Below are 20,668 nucleotides of genomic sequence, written 5' to 3' on the forward strand. Positions count from 1 at the left end.
AAATACAGTGCCTCTCTAACTCTATCTCTCACCATTCTAACACATACAATCCATTTTCCAATCATAATACCTCACTGTGCCCTGAAAAAGACTGACTGTAAGGTCCTTCCCCTATACTTCTGTGCCTAGCAAACGCCCATTCACCTTTTTAAAATTTCTCGTATGCCAGCTCTCTTAGAAAATCTTTTCTGCCCAACTCGTACCTAAGGATTCCCATGTAAAAGTGTACAGGCTGTCCCCTGGACAACTCCAAAGGGTGCAGTTCACAATGTGAATGATAGCTCCTATAAACTAAGGCACTGCTGCCCACCTCCTAGTTTTACTCATTCCTCCTCCCTAGATTCTGTTAAGTTCCTTGATGAACTTTTAATCAATTTTAAGGGTTGCTTTGTACTTTATCTCAATCAATTTATCTCAACATAAAAGGTAAAGTTGTTTTTTTTTTTTTAACCTTAATTACATTTGTATTCTCAATAGCTGGCATATGATAATCACAAGGGCCTTGAGGGATTTTTCGATTCCAGGTTCTAACTTCTATCAACAGACTGCTGCTTATCTCAGGCTCCCATAGATCAGGACTGGGTCTAGAGTAAGGTTAAATTTTAAAGGTACTTATTACGTCAAAGGTCAAATAACAGAACACTAATTCAAAATAGGTTGTAATAGAGTTCCCTGATGGCCTAGTGGCGAGGATTCCAGGCCTTCACTGCCGTGGCCCGGGTTCAATCCCTGGTCAGGGAACTGAGATCCCACAAGCTGCACAGCATGGCCAAAAAGAAAGCAACAACAACAACAACAACAAAATAGGTTGTGGTAAGTTAAAAATGAATATTGCACTTCCTAATGCAATCACCAAATGACAACACAACAAGGTATAGCTAAAAAACCCAATAGACAACATAAAATGAAAAATTAAAATATAGTCAATTTAGAAAAAAAAAGCAGGAAAGACATAATAACACATAGGATAAATGGAAAACAAAAGATGGTATACTTAAACCCAACCATATTAGTAGTCACACTAAATGTAAATGGATAAACACTGCAATTGAAAAATAAAGACTGTCACACTGGATTAAAAAAAAAACGCCATTTACTATAGATACACTTTAAATATAAAGACAGAGAGAATTTAAAAACAAAAAGCTTGGATAAAAAGACATACCATGCAAATACTAATCATAAAAAACCTACAGAGGCTATATTAATATCAAACAAGGCAGACATCACCAGATATAAAATGATTTCATAAAAATAAGCAGGTCAGGGCTTCCCTGGTAGCGCAGTGGTTGAGAGTCGGCCTGCCGATGCTGGGGACACGAGTTCTTGCCCCGGTCTGGGAAGATCCCACATGCCACGGAGTGGCTGGGCCCATGAGCCATGGCCGCTGAGCCTGCGCGTCCAGAGCCTGTGCTCCACAGCGGGAGAGGCCACAACAGTGAGAGGCAAAAAAAAAAAAAAAAAAAAAAGCAGGTCAATTCACCAAGAAACAAAATAAATGCCTTCAAAATACTTAAAAAAAAAAACCTGAGAGAAACACAAGAAATAGACAAATTCACAGTCTTAGTTAATTGTAACACCCCTCTTTTAGTAGTTAGTAAAACAGACAACACAAAAATAAGTTAGGGAATCACACTACTGGATATTTATCCTAGAGAAATGAAAACTTAAGTTTACACAGAAATGTGTACACAAATGTTCATAACAACTTTACTGGTAATAGTAAACAATTGGAAACAACCCAAATGTCCTTCAATAGGTAACTAGGTAAAGAAACTGTGGTACACCCATACAATGGACTAATATTCAGCATTAAAAAGGAATGAACTATGATACAACTTGGATGGATCTCAAAGGCACTATAGTGAGTGAAAATAAAAGCCTTATCTATGTGTTACCTACTGTAAAATTCTATTTATATACCACTCTCAAAATGACAAAATTACATTGACTGAGAATGGATCAAGAGTTGCCAACTGTTAAGGCTGGGGGGGAGGGTGTGACCATATAGGGATAACACAAAGGAGTTTCTTTGTGGTGACAGAATAGTTTAATACCCTAATTGTGTTAATCTGGAATCTGGACATGATAAAATTTCGAGGAACTACACACCACCACCATGTCAATAAAAGGCAGTGTATGCAAAGACTGGTGACATTCTAATAACATCTATAGTCAACTTAATAGTACTATACCAACATCAATTTCCTGGTTTTGCTAAGATACTGTGGTTTTATAAGTTTTATCATTGGGGGAAGTTGGGTGAAGAGTGCATAGGAACTCTCTGTACTCTTTTTGCAACTTCTTGCGAGTCTTTCAAAATCAAAAAAAAAAAAAAAAACCTTGTAAAGTATTTTAAAAGAAAGAAAAAGTAAGAATATTTTTAAATGTTTAAGAAACAATTAGGGTGATAACATCAGGAATGGCAGAATAAAGGCCTCCAAAAATCCTCTCTTCCGTAAAAGCAACAAGAACACTAGCAAAAAAAGTCAAAATCAACACTTTCAGAACTCCACATATTAACCAAAGGCTTGCAACACCTGAGGAGCATTTATTCAAGGGGAAAAAAAAGGCTGAATCTCAGTAAAAACAGCAAGCTTTGTGGCATTTTAACTTGCCCTATTCCCATCCCCCCTAACCAGCTCCAAGGCAGCCTTAAAAGCAACAGCCCCAAAACACAGTGGAAACCAGGGGCCTACCAGCCACTGGATGAGCTGGAACAGAACTGGAGCTCTTTCAAAGCCCCATTTTCAGAAAAGTGCTATTATTTGAGCTTACTGGCAGTTACCCGAAAAACTCCTACTCCAAGATTTCTCATTATTTGACCTGACTCAGAGTTTCCCCAGTACTAACAGCCTTTTCCCGCGGGGCATTTGTCAAAAACAATTGGCTGCAATTGTTTAACACCCCAGCCATCTGAAGCAGTTGGGACAAACAAGCAGCTAACCAAAAAAACTTAAAAGGAAAAGTGGGGCATGAGATATCCATAAGGGGTTTTGAAAAGTTCTGAATATTCCTGAGAATCTAGGAGACCATGTATTATACATGTGCCCTGGCCTGTGGGCATGCTCAAGAAAGACCTGAAAAGGTACTAAGCAATCATCTCTGAGCATGAGGCTCTGCACAAGCAGGAAATAGAGGCTATGGCAGCATTGTAAGCCTGGCTGGGCACTGAAGGTATGCCTCATCAAGCACATACAGCCTCTCGGCAGATATTGCTAGACAAAAACAAGTATTGGCAAGAACGCAGAAAAATTGGAATCCACATTGCTGGTGGAGACATAAAATGATGCTGCCAGCTTGACAAAAAAGTTTGGCAATTCTTCAAAAAAATAAACATAAAGTTACCATATGACCCAGCAATTCCACTCCTAAGTATATACTCAGGAGAAATTAAAACATGTGACAGGGCTTCCCTGGTGGCACAGTGGTTGAGAGTCCGCCTGCCAATGCAGAGTACACAGATTCGTGCCCCGGTCCGGGAAGATGCCGCGGAGCGGCTGGGCCCGTGAGCCATGGCCGCTGAGCCTGCGCATCCAGAGCCTGTGCTCCGCAACGGGAGAGGCCACAACAGTGAGAGGCCCGCGTACCGCAAAAAAAAAAAAAAAAAATGTGACATCACAAAAACTTGGACATGAATGTTTATAGCAGCATTATTCATAACAGCCAAAAAGTGGAAATAAAAATATCCATCAACTGATGGATAAACAGAATGTGGTCTATACATACAATGGAATATTATTCAGCCATAACAAGGAATGAAATACTGATACATGTAACAACATAGATGAACTTTGAAAACATTGTACTCAGTGAAGGAAGCCAGGCACAAAAGCCCAAATATATGATTCCACTTATGAAATGTCCAGAATATGGCAAATTCAAAGAGACAATGTAGATTAGTGGTTACCAGGGGATGGGCAGGGGAAATGGAGAGTAACTACTAACAGGTATGAGGCTTCATTTGGGGATGATGGAAAAGTTCTGAAATTAGATAGTAGTGATGGAGGTAAAACCCTGTGAATATCCTAAAAACCACTGAGCTGTACAGTTTTAAATGGTACATTTTATGGCATGTGAATTATATCACAATTTAATAATTAATAATAATTAGTTAATAATTAAGTAAATAAAACAATGAAACTAATTGGTATTTATAGAACAATACACCCAACAACTGCAATATTCATTTACTAAATAAACGATGTGTAAAACAACTACACTGAAAGCCTCAAAATATTGCTGAGTGAAATTAAAGACTTTAAAAACACATGTAGGGCTTCCCTGGTGGCGCAATGGTTAAGAATCCACCTGCCAACACAGGGAGCACAGGTTCAAGCCCTGGTCCAGGAAGATCCCACATGCCGCAAAGCAGCTAAGCCCGTGCACCACAACTACTTAGTTAAAAAAGTACTGAGAGGGGAACATTTTATATATGAAATGCACATGTTAGAAAACAAGAAAGGTTTAAAATCAATGGTCTAAACTTCTAACTCAAAACAAAATGGAAAAAGAGTAAATTAAATCCCAAAGAGCAGAAGAAAATAAAAATATGACAGCAAAAATAAACAAATAGATTAAATAAATGAATGAATGAATGAAATAGAAAACTATTACCAAAATAGAAGTTCAACAAAACCCAAATCTGGGCTTTTGAAAAGATTAATACATTTGATAAACCCCTAACAAGACTGATCCCAAAAAGTTAAAAAAAAAAAAAAGGCATGGGAGGAGTACTAATACCAGGAATGAAAAAGGGGACATAAAACAGTTCCTACAGGCAGTAATAGTATACTATGAACATCTTTTTAACAATCCAACAATTCTGAATAAATTTCTTTAAAAATGCAGCTTACCAAAACTGACACAGGAAAAAATGTTAAATCTGAATACTCATTTATCATTTCTTTAATAAGAAATCAAAATTTGTAATTTAAAACCTTTCACCCCTTCATCCAAAAAATATTCCAGGCCCAGTTGGCTTCACTGCTAAATTCTATCAAAAATTTAAAGAAACAGCACCAAGCTTACAAAGCTACAATAATTAAGAAAGTGCGGTATTGGTGTAACAATATACAAATAGGTCAACAGATGAGAACAGTGAGTCCAGGAAAAGTCCTACATCTATCTAATCTATTGACTGAAAATCCTTTTGAGGAAACCCTTACACCATAGCAAAAAATCAGCTTAAGATGGATCTTAGACCTAAATGTGAAGGTTGAAACTACAAGGCTTCCAGAAGAAAACATAAGAAGAAGGAAAGATTTCTAAGAACCCAAAAGGTAATAAACAAAATAAATCAATGAATTCAATTTCAAATTTTAAAACTTCTGCTCCCAAAAGACACTGTTACGAAAATGAAAAGACATGTCTTTTTTGCTTATTTGCTACATAGGAAGGTATGTATGTTTGTTTGTAATATCTAACAAATAACTTATATCTGAAGTATCGAAAGAATTACAAATCAGCAACAAAAAGACAACTTATATTTACAAATATGGGTAAGACCTGAACTGGCAGTTCTAAAGAAAAGATAAGCAAATGGTCTATAATCACATTATTAACAATCAATGAACTAAAACTACAATGAAATGTAACTACACATCCATCAGAATGGCTAAAATCAAAAATGCCAAATACTGTCAAGAAAGTGGATTAACTGGAACTCTTATAACACTGAATGTTTAAAGTATTTTGTTTTCTATTTTAGAAAACAGTTTGGTGGTTTCTGAAGTTAAACATACGTCTACCCTAGAACACAGCAATTCCACACCTGGGCATTTACCCACGTCCACACGAATGTTCATGGCAGCTTCATTTACAATAATCAAACCCTGAAAACAAGCCAAAGTCCATCAACAGAATTGTTGCTATATCCATATAATGGAATCTTACTCAGCAGTGAAAAGGAACAAACTATTAACACACACATCAAAATGGATGAATATCAACATTGTTACTGAACAACAGTAATCAGATAAAATAATCAGACACAAATAGTACTTACCGTATGATTCCATTTATATGAAGTTATAGAATATACAAAACTAATCTCTACTAATAGAAGCCAGAAAATGGTTGCCTGGATGGTTCAGGGAATGAGACTGACTGAAAAGAGGCAGAAGGGACTTCCCTGGTGGTCCAGTGGGTAAGACTCCGGGTTCCCAATGCAGGGGGCCCGGGTTCAATCCCTGGTCAGGGAACTAGATCCCACATGCATGCTGGCAACTAAGAGTTCGCATGTAGCAACTAAGAAGTCGGCATGCTGCAACTAAGAAGCCCACATGCAGCAACTAAGACCGGGTGCAGCCAAAATAAATAAATACATATTTTTAAAAAAAGAAGAGACAGGAAAGAACTTTCTAGGAGATGAACATGTCTTGTAAGTTGGTCTGGGTGGTGTTTTACACAAATACTTTTTTTTTCCCCAAAATACAGTGAACTTAGGATCTGTGATTTTACTATATATGAATTATACTGTTGGTATTTTTTTTTTAAGTAAACAAACTAGGAAAATATTTGTGTCCCTTAGGCTATGTAAGGCCAGTCCTTCCATTTAAGCCTGTGCATACTGGCATGCCTTCTTGCAAACTCAAGGAAATAATCTCTTCCCTCTGTCCAGCATCATCTGTTTTTTCACTTTCTACTGGATCATTCTTTTCAGCATACAAATATGCTGAAACTCCTGCCCCTCCCTCCCAGAAAACCTCAAAGACACATATATGTCCAACTATTATTTCCCTGCTCCCCATTACAGTAAGAACACTTCTAAAAGATTGTGCTATTAAATAGCAAGGTTTCCTAAACAAGATAAAATCATTAATTTAAAATTCAACTTTCAGGAGCACATGTGAGACATACTAATGACTAACACATAGCAATTTGCAGCTTATAAAGCATTTTTATGTATGTTATTGCCTTTAAATCCTCACAATAACTCTGTAGTGTAGGTATTGCTATTATCTGTTTAAGAGAAACAAAAGGTTCAGCAAAGTTCTATAACCTGCCAAAGGTCAGACAACAAATAAATGATACCTAACTTCAAATCATGTGCTTTCTTGTTCAATATACTACTCTGAGACAGTAAGAACTCTAAACACAATAAAAATGTCCGACCAATGAAAAATATCCAAATCTAGCCAAAATAAGCTAATATTCCATCATCTTATGGTCGTATTTCAAGTAACATTTCAACAACCAAAATCTACTACAACAAAATTATTATAGTGTGTAAGTAGGTGACTAGATAATTTATTATCCAAATGGGATACTTTTGAGAATAAAGGAAGAGCTATTAATAATTATGCCAGGATAAAAGGCATGATCCAGGACTGTCTTGGACAAACTGGGACATATGGTCATCCTATTTATAAGCCAGCTATGCTATGTGAAAATAAGAATTCAGACTTACGTTTTATTACAGTATTTTTTTAAATAACGTTTTAAAACCGAGTAGGTACGAAGAGGTAAATAGGCGTGATTGTTAACCAATGTTACAGGACAGGGTTAACATTTAAACAGTCTAGACATTTTGGTTCCATTTCATCTTTGACAGTTCTGCTTAATATAGCAATACTGTGGCTGGAAAGATTTGGAATTAGAAAACCTTGTATGTTTTTTCAAACAAAGATGACCTATTTATAAATAAGTATTAACAGCTGACATTGCAGTTCTCCAAAGGAAGGATTCCTGCTTTAGTTCTTCAAAATATTTCATAAATGAAACAATTTCATTTTTCATTTTATTTTAAAAATTCATTAGCCTCACTAAGAAGTCTCATGGCATAAAAAAGTTTGTACAGTAATATGAAATTTATAATTCTTAAGACACAAGTCCTGAAAATGAGTTTGAAAATTCTGTTTAAAGGCTCTAAAGAAACCAAATCAACAAAACAAGGCAGTTTCAGTCTTAGCCAGAATTTAGTCTCGATATGAATGTTCTCCATCTGAGTGGCTTGGCAGATCCTACTGGATGTACCTCAAAGTCTTGAGTGTTAGGAGAAAAATACCCTAGGACCCCACCCACAGCCCACATAAATTTCCCAATGTAGGCTTAACCCACAGAAGTGGTTACAGAATTATCATGTAGGGCAGTCATGTCAAGTCCCAGAATAGTCTTAAACCAAACCTGACCTGTCTGGGAAAGCCAAAGAATTGGGTTCCTCAGCTCTACAGCGAACACTCTCCCTGTCTCCCTACCTCATTTTCCCAGTCTTCCCTGGCACAAACTCAAGCTGTAAGCAATGCTCAAAACCAGATGAGACATTCATGTCAGGAAGGCAATATTCATAGGAGTATTTTGAAATACTGTTGGCTCAGTGAAAAGTGCATAATGTAGGAGTTAGGAGACCTAAATTCTCTCTTAAGCTCTATCATTGCCAAACTAGGATATATCACTTCACTTTGGGCCTCAAGGTCCAGTATAGAGAAAGAAAAAGAGGAAAATGGTGACTTCCCTGGTGGTGCAGCGGTTAAGAATCCACCTGCTAATGCAAGGGACAAGGGTTCGATCCCTGGTCGGGGAAGATCCCACACGCCGCCGAGCAACTAAGCCCGCGCGCCACAACTACTGAGCCTGTGCTCTAGAACCCGCGAGCCACAACTACTGAGCCCGTGTGCCCCAACTACTGAAGCCCACGTACATAGAGCCCGTGTTCTGCAACAAGAGAAGCTACTGCACCACAACAATGAATAGTCCCCGCTCGCCACAACTAGAGAAAAGCCCACGCACAGCAACTAAGAGCCAACGCAGCCAAAAATAAATAAAATTTAAAAAAAAAATTAAGAGGAAAAAAAAAAGAGTAAAATGCTCTCTAAGAGTCTCTTCTAGTCCTGACATTCTACATTTTCCTATGTCTCCTGAATTTTAACTCAAGGGTCAACTTTCCTGTTGGGGCAATTAAAAATGTTTTATCATTTCTCACATGAAGACAAGCTGGAATCTGATATACGTAATCTGATAATCGGTTTTACAGGCTGTAAACTCTTCATTAGTAATGGTGTAGTAGAGTAGAATACAAATAATAGTAAAAGTCAAAGAGACAGTCGAATTCTCCAGCCAAACTTATTCAAAGATTAAAAATTTTTTTTTAATTCTTTTGATTTAAATCATATTTAGGAATTCCTAATAGCTGAATGCTACACCGGAAAGGGCACTGAACTAGGTATCTAGAGAGCTGGGTTCTACTTCAAGATATGCAACTACTTGTGTGAACCTTAACAAATCATAGTATCTCTTGGCTTCAGTTTCTTCAACTGTAAAATGAGGGAATTAGGTCAGTTCACTTCCTGTTTAAAAAATCTAAGATTTAAACATTTATTTTCAGACGACACCATTCTCTAAGGGGACCAAATTGCTTTCAACAAGAAGAGAATACTCCATTTATAAAACATCTTAAAATATAAGAACACTTTCATATCTAACCAGCAACGCTGTGGAATACATATTTGTTTCACCATCACTGAGTATTTCATTAAACAAATGTCCAGAGAAGGAAAAAAGAGAAAAAGAAGATCAGTAACTCAGAAAAATACCCTCAATTAGAACCTAGGTGTGTTGACCACTGGCCCTCACTGGTTTCCAATCCTATTGATGTATTCTGTGGTAGTCATTGCGAGGAGTCACATATTACTATATTTAGCAGCAATTATTTTAAGTGTGGTATAAAAAACAACAATGGACACGAAGTCAGATTTTGATAGCTTGGTGACCTTGATCATTCTCCTCACCAGTATTAAAAGCAAGTAAGCAGTACCCATCCTTTCGGCTACCGTTAAACTGGGTACAAAATGGGTATATGCCTAACATCATAAACGTGAAAACTAAAGGTATGACAAAACTGCATTAAATGCAGTCCTCACTGGGAACCAGCTGGTATCTGTAGGATTACCAAACCATTTTAAAACTGTCACCACATATATAGAGTTGCTTCAACTTCAGTAGTCTCCCTGCCTACTCCTAAACCTAAGTTATTAAGTTCCTTGGAGGACTACAGGAAAGCAAGAGAGTTACTATAGCTGTCTCTCAGAATACTCTAAAATTTTTGTTCACAGAAGCAGCTTTTTCAGGAAATTTAAGTAGTATGTTGTTTTTATAAAGGTATCATGCAGAGCACTGTATAATGGATATTTGGATTCAGTTCCTAACTCTGCCACTAACTGATTTTGCACAAGGCACTCAAGTCTTCTTGGTCTCAGTTTCCTCAGGTATAAATGTGGTAGCTGGGTTTAGATAATATGTAAAAATCTTTTTTTGAGTCATGTCACTATAGTTGAAGTCTATGTAAAATGTAGACTAACATCTGAAGAAACAAGGATAAATGTAACTATTAGTAGTTATCTATCCTTCCACAAGTCAAATAAGGCTGGTATTAACCTTTAAATTTTAATACAACCACCATTCTACCCCTACCTTAAAAAATACATCCTACTGTCACTGGCCGAGCGGCAGAAGCTTTATATTTGGGTTTTTCTCCACTGAAGAGTAGCCAGGAATATGATGATGGATTAATATCCAGTCCACATAAGAAGTGTCCCTTAACATAGACAGTATTTGACCCACACTCCTAATTAGTAGCCGGCTACAATGATGGGAGTTGGGAGTGGGGAGAGGGAGCAGTGACTACGTTTAACAGCATAATCCTAATTCATCGTAAAATACTGTTAGCATTAAAATATAGACTTATATGTCCCAATACAATTTATTGTGAAATCTTTCCATGTTGATCTCCACATTTCAGTACCCCAATTCCTCCTTCTGCATAATGAGGTAAATACTCTTTGTGTTAATATAGAATTACGCAATTTAACAGAAACTGCATCCCAGTTCAGCACGGTTACGTCTTACTTTAACTTCCCTGAGGGTCAGGTTCTCGAGTCATTTCTTAAACACTATGTAGTCAAATTCACCACTGAGAAACCATTAAATCACCACGATTTAGGCTGCTGGAAGCTCATAAACCAAAATTTAACTAATTTTATTCTCTTCACATTTGTGCTGGGGCCTCCCTTTCTCTGGGACAATGAAGGCCAAGGTCTACTTTAAAAGAGGCAGTTCAGAACACTGAGTAAATAAGGCAATTTACCTCTTTTTATAAATAGTTTCATCAGCATAAGGTAAACATTCAGTCAGTGCTACCCGCAGACATTGGACAGGGCCATTATCCTGTCGCCATTACCAAAAAAGAACCTTCCAAACTCTGGAAGAGCAATTGAAGGAGGCCTCTCTTTTATTGCTCTCATTGTATACCTACCACCTCATGAAACCCACATTGCGTGTGACTCTCAGATAAAAGTAGGTAAACAGATGGTACCTGGGGAACCAGAGTACTAATTCCAGTCATAAGCAAACATTTTTGGGACACACAATTTCACAACTTGGGGGCAATCTACCTGCATCAAACGGCCAACTTTGCAGGTCTGCACTGGGCCACCAACGAAGTTGTCAGAGGGCATGACACGCGGGCATGGACACGCCCTGTGCACGTCACACTTCCCCAGGCCTCGGGCTATCCCGGGGGAGGGAAAATAGCTACATTTTCACGAGAAACCCACTACGCTCACCTGCAAGCTTCAAACCCTGTAATCTGGGTAAGGGTCACCTCAGCGGTGCGGCTGCTCGCAGGGCTCCGCCATGTGCCTCAGCCCCCAAAACTTCTGAGGAAGGCAGAAATGAATGTGCAGAGAGAGCCTCCAACATGAAAAGTGAAAAGTGCAGAGAGAGCCTCCAACATGAGGGGGACCGGTGGCATTGGGAGGCTCCACAACACCCAAGACAAGGGGCGACAGTTCTCCGGCAGCCAGGAGGCTAATGCCCAGCAAGCGCGCAGTTTAAGCTGCCGCTCTGTCTCATTACCTGATGGCCGTCATGGCTTCACCTTCTTGCCCCACGCAACAGCGTTCGCGTCCGATGCTCTGCGTCCGCACGGGCGGCAGCAGCAGGTACCACAGCCACTGCTCCTGGGCTCAGGCACTCAGCGACGGGGAGCGCGTCCTCACATACCCGGCGCGCGGGCGGCCCCCGCTGAGCCGGCCGCACGCGCTGATTGGCCGAGCCCGGAAGGGGCGGGCGCTCCGCCCCGGGCTCGCGGCCCGAGACTAGCCCAGGCCGCCTCGGGCAACTGCAAGCCGCCCGCGCGTCTCGTGCCGGCGCGCGGGCTAGCGGGCTGGCTAGCGGGCGCGGTGGCCATCTTGAGTCCTGGTAACAGAGTTCCCCCCCACACACTCCTGGCTTACGGGGCACGAGGATGGGTGCCCGCCTCAAAAATGGCCGCTCCGAAAGGCAACCGGCTTATCAGTCACATGGCCCTGTCTACCTCGGCCAGCCCAGGTCGCCTTAACAGGACTTGGGACAGGGACGGAGTCAGGGCAGTCTTTGGGGATGGGGTTTAACAGCCTGAAAAACCATCTGCAGAAAAGCAGCAGCCGCCTGGGAAACCTCAGTCCGGGTAGAATCGATCGCGTGGCAACAGCAGCACATGTCGTAATTCGAACTCGCAGCCTTTAAGAGTCAAATGCTGAGTCTTGTGGTCCCCAAACGTTTTTGAACTTCAGAAACACTTAAAACAAGTTATTTAATACAGAAGTGTCCATGGTCTCACTATAAACCTGTGAATCAGAACCTAGAAAGGTGAGGCCCATACATTGGTATTTTTAGCAAGTTCCCGGGTGATCCAGGTACACGTGTAAAGTTTTAAAACCTCTGGGCCAAACTAGCCCACTCAGACTATCCTACTTGACATACTAATTGTCAGACTTCCTCACTTTTCTGAAAAGTACGAAGCGCTCTGAAGTAAGCATCTAATGCCATAGGGAAAAAATTGGAAGAACCCTAACTCTTGGAGCTAGCCTTACAATTTAGTGGGGGTTAAAGGATTTAAGAAACTGATTCTGAACCACTAATAAAAGGTAAAAGGCTTTCCTTGTGCAGCGGTTAAGAATCCGCCTGCCAATGCAGGGGACACGGTTCGATGTGTCAAGACCCAACACAGCCAAACATACATAAATAAATAAAAAGACACGTAAATCAATTCCAACTGCAGGAAGGGTAGAATGGAGGATAATCAGTAAACGCTTTATGACCTAAATAGCTTTTTTTAATTCCCTCTTTATGCTCTGTGCAAATATTTATATAAACAGACCACAACCTCCAGTGGCATTCATTTACTAACCATCTGGATGGTGATCAAGTCCATAAGTGTGAAATCACTTACGTTAGAAACACAATCCAAGGCTTCCCTGGTGGCCCAGTGGTTAAGAATTCACCTGCCACTGCAGGACACATGGGTTCAAGCCCCCATGGGGGAAGATCTAACATGCTGCAGAGCAGCTAAACCCGTGAGCCACAACTACTGGGCCTGTGTTCTAGAGCCCGCGAGCCGCAACTACTGGGCCAGCGTGCCACAACTACTGAAGCCCGCGCACCTAGAGCCACGCTCTGCAACAAAAGAAGCTACCACAATGGGAAGCCCCGTGCACCACAACAAAGAGTAGCCCCGCTCGCGGCAACTAGAGAAAGACCGCACACCAACGAAGACCCAACGAGCCAAAAATAAATAAATAATAAAGTAAATAAATTTAAAAAAAAAAACACGATCCAACATGTGATACTGAATTCTGCATACTGTGACTGAAGGAACTGAATTTTTATTTAATTTTAATTAGCTTAAATTTTAAAACCAAAAGGTAAAATATTTTTCCATTAAACACAATTTTGTTTTCATTGCACTACATTTCACCTTTTAACTGCGAAAAATTTAGCATCCAAACTGAGACACTGTAAATATAAAATGCATACTGAATTTTTCAAGACTTAGTACAAAAAAAATACAGAATATCTCAGTAATAAATTTTGTACTGATTACATGTTGAAATAATACTTAGCTACGCTGGGTTAAATAAAATATATTAAGATTAATTTAAACTGTTTCTTTTTACTTTTTTAATGTGGCTACTAGAAATTTTTTAATTTTATGTCTTGCATTATATTTCTACTTGACAGTGCTGTTCTACTAAGTTAGCCTTGCTTTTTTCTTACCTATCATTGCCCCATGACAGAATAATTATGCTCACTAAATGAAATTAGTAAAGACCAATTTATACAAATCCCTCATTCCTTACTAACCATCTGAAACATCAAGTATTCCAAAGGATTTCAAGTTTCCTTTGAAAATGCTTTTTTTTTTTTTAGCATTTTTCTCTTTAGTTTGGAAAATCCTATCTAGAATGAAGCCATGTACTATAAATTTGATGTGTTCAGTCCATGAGTAAAGGCTATTAAAAACAGAGCTATACTTGGCTGATTGGGACTTTGACCAAATGTCCACAAGCAGAAGTAGTCATTTGTTCCTCTGGATTAAACAAGATCTGAATCAAAGCAGCCGCAGAATAGCAATTTGAAGCAGGGGAGACACTGACTAATTCAACAGTTTGCCTCCTCCTCTCATGGAAAATGTTAATAGATAACCCACATGAACTAAAGTAACACCAGGAATAATCCTTAGAACAAATTTCAAAACCTCCATGTAACTTTTTTTATTTTATTTTTATTTATTTATTTTTGCGGTACGCGGGCCTCTCACTGTTGCGGCCTCTCCCGTTGCGGAGCACAGGCTCCGGACGGGCAGGCTCAGCAGCCATGGCTCACGGGCCCAGCCGCTCCGCGGCATGTGAGATCTTCCCGGACCGGGGCACGAACCCGTGTCCCCTGCATCGGCAGGCGGACTCTCAACCACTGCGCCACCAGGGAAGCCCCATGTAACTTTTAATATGGGATGGAGTATGGTGCTTTTCAAACTTTAATATACATACACATCACTTGAGTGATCTTGTTAAAATAAAGGTTTGATTCAGCAAGTCTCTATGGTCAAGATTTTGCATTCCTTTATGTTCCCAGATTTTGCCAATTGCTTCTGGTCCGTGGGCCATGCTAAGTAGCAAGGTTGTAAAGGGAAGTAGCAAGATTGTAAAGGTAGCAAGACAGAAGTGACTTGGAACCCCTGCTTGACTTCCTACATGACCTTGGGCTGGTTCTTAACCTATGTGTCCCTCGGTTTACACATTACATGCTTTTCAGGGCAATGGGAAGATTAAAACTTAATTCTAGTAAAGTCTAATAGAGTCCTCAGCACATGACATGATTATTACTTCGTTGTTACCACATTTCTTAAAATTACATCTCTGGGAAGCATGATATGAAAGCTAACATGCACTCGGCCTTGTGAAAAATAAATGAACTTTCACACATGCCTAACATAACTTTGTTGACTCCTATTTTTGATTTTTAACAAAAAACTAATTGTGGTACCAAAACAGCTAGATTTGAAACTTTGCTTTTTAACAAATACAGTATATTCTATGACATTAAGGGACGATAAAAGCCTGCAATACTCAAATATTCAATCAAATTAAAGCCATATCACATTCAAAGATTTTTTAAAGGCTACTTATTTTTGAGTAGTGACACTTTGCATCTAACAATCAAAACTTTGGTTTTTTTACTCATAATCAGTCAACACAACTTTCAAAAAGTGTATTACTTAAAATGTACTTAGGTAACAGTTCATTTCAGCAGGTACAGATACAGAAATGCTATTTCAGTAAACAGGGCTCATGTGTGATTGTTCTTTCAGAGTCAATCAGGTAGAGATAAAAGACATGTTTTTCCAAATAAAGGCAGCAGCTTTTTTAATTCACAGCACGTTCCTTTCCTCAGCCTTTCATGCTTTTTTTCTCCTCCACCCAATTTTTCTCAAACACACACACACACACACACACACACACACACACACACACACACACACACACACACACACACAAAGTTAGCTACCGAGTAACCACTAAAAGACTCTTTCAATCAATTTTTTAAGCAATTTATTTCAACCCTATTCTTCATTTTAGGGAAAAGCAGTCAATTTGAATTATTAACCTTCATTAACTTTCTTCTAATTCAAATAGTTGAATCAAGATCAGTGGGTCAGAACAGTTTGCTCTTGGAAAGATAGATAAGTAAATATTCTATCTACTTTATCTAATCATGTGGTTAGTCTGCCACTAAAAGCACCTAGATAGCTAACGCCAAATAGTTAAATAAATATGTTTACGGATAGCACAACAAATATGTAGACTAACCTTTTCAACAAATGCTTCCAAACCCAAAATAATAGCAAAGTTCTCTTCAAACACAACCAGTTTGTTAAGCGTGCAATAAAACAAGTATTTTCATATATCAGTACATTTCTAGAAAGCTTTGTGGCAACGTGTCACCAATTCCACTTTATAGGCAACTATAATAGATAAAATAGAACATGAACAAAGATGTGTATACCTAGTTATTCCTTTCACATTAATAGCAAAAATGTATTATATCCCTAAATAAGGAAAAATAGAATAATGGTTAAATAAATTATAGAAGAATGTTATGAAGCTACTATAAAATGTTTTCATAGACTTTTTAAGGACAGAGGAAAATGCTCATGATATAATCTTAAGTGAAAAAAGCAAAACAATCCAACAAAAAGAATGTAGAGTATAATCTTGACTATGTTAAAAAATATATATATGCCGTATATACACAGAAAAAAACTGGAAAGAAACATACCAAAATGTTATTACTGGATTCTCTGGAAAGTAGAATTATGTGTCGTTTTGACTTTATATTGATCTGCTTTATAAATTTTCTACTACATGTTGGTTTTATTAGCATAAAATTTTTGTATTATTAAATTTTAATGGTCTTTCTGAAATGATTTAAAAATACAAAACTTATTCCTGCTTTTTTAAAACCTGTGTCTTTTTAGATCACAACCATCAAAACTACCCTTATTTTTAGAGGAACTAGGCTTACTTTACAAATGTCTCATCTTTTCATGTGTAAAGATTCTTTAATACAGGAATAACAAAAATAAAATGTCTATGATTTTCTTGTTTAATTTTAAATCTTAACTTGACAAAAATTAAAAGCATAAGTACCACTTTTAGAGCTTTGCACAGCCTTTAAGAAGCCAGCTGTCACAAGATTGAATGTGGAATATCTTCCCTGCATGTTACTTAAAAATACATCTCCTCATTTCATATGAATGAAAATACTGGGACTTTCCTGGTGGCACAGTGGTTAAGACTCCCAATGCAGGGGGCCAGGGTTCAAGCCCTGGTCGGGGAATTAGATGTCACATGCATGCCACAGCTAAGAGTTCACATGCTGCAACTGGGGAGTCCACTGCCACAACTAAGATCCGGTGCAACGAAATAAATATTTAAAAAAAGAAAAGAAAATACTGATAAAATAAGATTTTAAAGCAATCTATACCATATTCCAAAAAGAGAAATTTCTTAAGACTTGTCTCCCTAAAATAATTAGTGCCACAGAGTAAAGTTCAGGAGCCGGAGAATAAAGAGATGGGAATTCTAATCCTAGGCCTACCAAAAATATGTATGTCCTTTGACCGTCAGTTTCCTTATCTGAAACACCAGGTAGTTTGTTACAGGTGACATCTCAGGTCCGTTTCAGTTCTTAATGGACAGTGGAAGAAAAAAACTGTCCGCTTGTGACAATACAAATTGGGTTGCTTTTTTTAAGAGTTGATCAGTTTTAATGAAAATAAAACACTCGCAATTTTACTTAGTTTTCATTATGGACAAAGTTATTCAAAGAAACATTGCTAAATGTATTACCCAAAAAAATATTAAAAGAGGTTCACTATTTTTATTTCCTTTTAATTATTATCGATAGATTCTCATGTCACATTTCACTTTAACGTGACATATTCAAACAATATAATCTTTAAATGGAACCTGACAATTTATTTCCCAGGAGAATTTGAAGAATATAATAACATTTGATTGACTGAACTTTACTTACTAAGAATTCTTAGCAAAACTCCCTCCCAAGAACACCTACACAGTGCTTCTATATTTTCAGTGAACTACAAATCTTTAAAAGTCAAAGAAAATTTCCAATCTAAAAGTATAGGACAGGGACTTCCCTGGTGGTGCAGTGGTTAAGAATCCACCTGCCAATGCAGGGGAAATGGGTTCGAGCCCTGGTCGGGGAAGATCCCACATGCTGCGGAGCAACTAAGCCTATGTGCCACAACTACTGAGCCTGTGCTCTAGAGCCCGCGTGCCACAACTACTGAAGCCCGCGTGCCTAGAGCCCGTGTTCCGCAACGAGAAGCCACTGCAGTGAGAAGCCCATGCACTGCAACGAAGAATAGCCCCCACTCGCGGCAACTAGAGGAAGCTGGCATGCAGCAACGAAGACCCAATGCAACCAAAAAAATAAATAAATAAATAAATAATTGATTCTTTAAAAAATAAAATAAAAAAATAGAAGTATGGGACAACAGTGCTTCCCAATTATTTATGCTGCCAAGAATATATTTTGAAACTATATAATTGAATATATCACTATCATTTCACAAAAGGGCATTTTAACATAAAAATGTAAAAAGGACATCACAGAATAAACAGCGCTACCCGAAGTATTGCTGGTAACCTTATGAAATATATTTTCTATATAAAAGATTTTTCTTGTTTTTATTTTACCATAAATCCGGTACTTCACAAAAAAGCTTTTAGGAATCAATCACTTGGGAATTCCCTAGCAGTCCAGTGGTTAGGACTCCACGCTTTGACTGCTGAGGGCACGGATTCAGTCCCTGGTCGGGGAACTAAGATTCCACAAGCTGCCGTGCAGCCAAAAGAAAAAAAAAAAAAGGAATCAATCACTCATTAACTCAACAAATATTTATTGAGATCTTCTCTACTACTCAATACACTGGAGATTCAGCAATGACCAAGAACATGTACTGCCCTTATAGAACTGATATTCTAGTGAGAAGATATAGATAAATAATCAAATAAACAAGAACATTAAATGATCATTAAGTGCTATGCAGAGAATTAAGCCCAGCGGATAACACAGAGAAAGGCTCCTTTAGAGTGGGTAGTCAGGGAAGATCTCCAGTAGAAAACTGAATGACAAGGAAGAGCAAGGTGGGGGAAGGGTTTCCAGACAGACAGACAGCACTCAAATAACTGGAAGCCCAGTGTGAAAAAAAGGGGAGGGACAAAAGGTTGTGGTTAGAGAAAGAAGCAGAACGTCTTAGTTTTGATGAGCCTAAGAAGTTTAGACTTTGTTATAAGCAAGACAGGAAGCCACTGTAATTAAGTTTTAAACAGAGGAATGACGTGATCTGATTTTGTCTTAAAAGATCAACCTGGTTATAGTGTAGAGAATGGATCAAAGGAGCATGAAAGCAGAAAGACTAAATTAAAAGCCTATTACAGTAATAAAGATGACAAATAATTGTGGTTTGAACAATGAAGATAGTGGTGGACATAGAAAGAAGTAAATGGACATTTTGGAGGTATTGGGTTGGCCAAAAGGTTCTTTCGGTTTTTTCCATAAGATGGCTCTAGTAGCCCTTAGTTGTCTTTAACTTCATTCGAAACAATTTTGTTAGATTGTATTGTGACAGCTGTCATATCAGAGTGCATTAAAAAAAAAAAGTATCAAAATTGGTGAATTTTTGTGTAGCCATTTTAATATTGAAGTTGGAAGAAAGAAAGCAACATTTTCAGCATATTATGCTTTATTATTTCAAGAAAGGTAAAAATGCAACTGAAAGATTTGTGCAGTGTATGGAGAAGGTACTGTGACTGATCGAATGTGTCAAAAGTGGTTTGCGAAGTTTCGTGCTGGAGATTTCTCGTGGACGATGCTCCACGGTTGGGTAGAACAGCTGAAGTTGATAGCGATCAAATCAAGACGTTAATTGAGAACCATCGACATTATACCACACAGGAGATAGCTGACATACTCAAAATATCCAAATCAAGTGTTGAAAATCATTTGCACCAGCTTGGTTATGTTAATCGCTTTGATGTTTGGGTTCTACATAAGTTAAGCAAAAAAAACCTTCTTGACCGTATTTCCACATGCGATTCTCTACCTAAACATAACAAAAACATTCCGTTTTTAAAACAAATTGGGACAGGTGATGAAAAGTGGATACTGTACAATAATGTGGAATGGAAGCGATCACGGGGCAAGCGAAATGAAGCACCACCAACCACACCAAAGGCCGGTCTTCATCAAAAGAAGGCAATGTGTATATGGTGGGATTGGAAGGGAGTCCTCTATTATATGCTCCTTCTGGAAAACCAAGCGATTAATTTCAACAAGTACCATCCACAATTAGACCAACTGAAACCAGCACTCAACGAAAATGGTCTGGAATTAGTCAACAGAAAACACATAATCTTCCATCAGGATAACACAAGACCACATGTTTCTTTGATGACCAGGCAAAAACCATAACAGCTTGGCTGGGAAGTTCTGATTCATCTGCCGTATTCACCAGACATTGCACCTTCAGATTTCCATCTATTTCGGTCTTTACAAAATTCTTAATGGAAAAAATTTCAATTCCCTGGAAGACTGTAAAAGGTACCTGGAACGGTTTTTTGCTCAAAAAGATAAAAAGTTTTGGGAAGATGGCATTATGAAGTTGCATGAAATATGGCAGAAGGTAGTGGAACAAAATGAGGAATACATTGTTCAATAAAGTTCTTGGTGAAAATGGAAAGTGTGTCTTTTTTTACTTAAAAACCGAAGGAACTTTTTGGCCAATCCAATAGAATGACAGGAATATGGGGGACTAAGGAAA

The 20,668-nt window shown here is 38.4% G+C and overlaps 1 protein-coding gene across 6 annotated transcripts in view; it reads right to left on the reverse strand.

Annotated features, from left to right (window-relative positions):
• ADK (adenosine kinase) overlaps window positions 1-20,668 on the reverse strand; it is a 502,280-nt gene that overhangs the window by 467,222 nt on the left and 14,390 nt on the right. Inside the window, exon 1 of one of the 6 annotated variants that reach the window (XM_079900198.1) lies at window positions 11,854-12,240. The exons of the other annotated variants lie outside the window; for them this stretch is intronic. Within the exon in view, the coding sequence (XP_079756324.1) occupies window positions 11,854-11,867 (14 nt within the window). The 5' untranslated portion in view covers window positions 11,868-12,240. Of the gene's footprint in view, window positions 1-11,853; window positions 12,241-20,668 lie in introns of those variants that run through there. 6 annotated transcript variants of the gene reach the window in all.

The sequence above is a fragment of the Stenella coeruleoalba genome, assembly GCF_951394435.1.
Source record: "Stenella coeruleoalba genome assembly, chromosome: 16".
Classification (NCBI taxonomy): domain Eukaryota; kingdom Metazoa; phylum Chordata; class Mammalia; order Artiodactyla; family Delphinidae; genus Stenella; species Stenella coeruleoalba.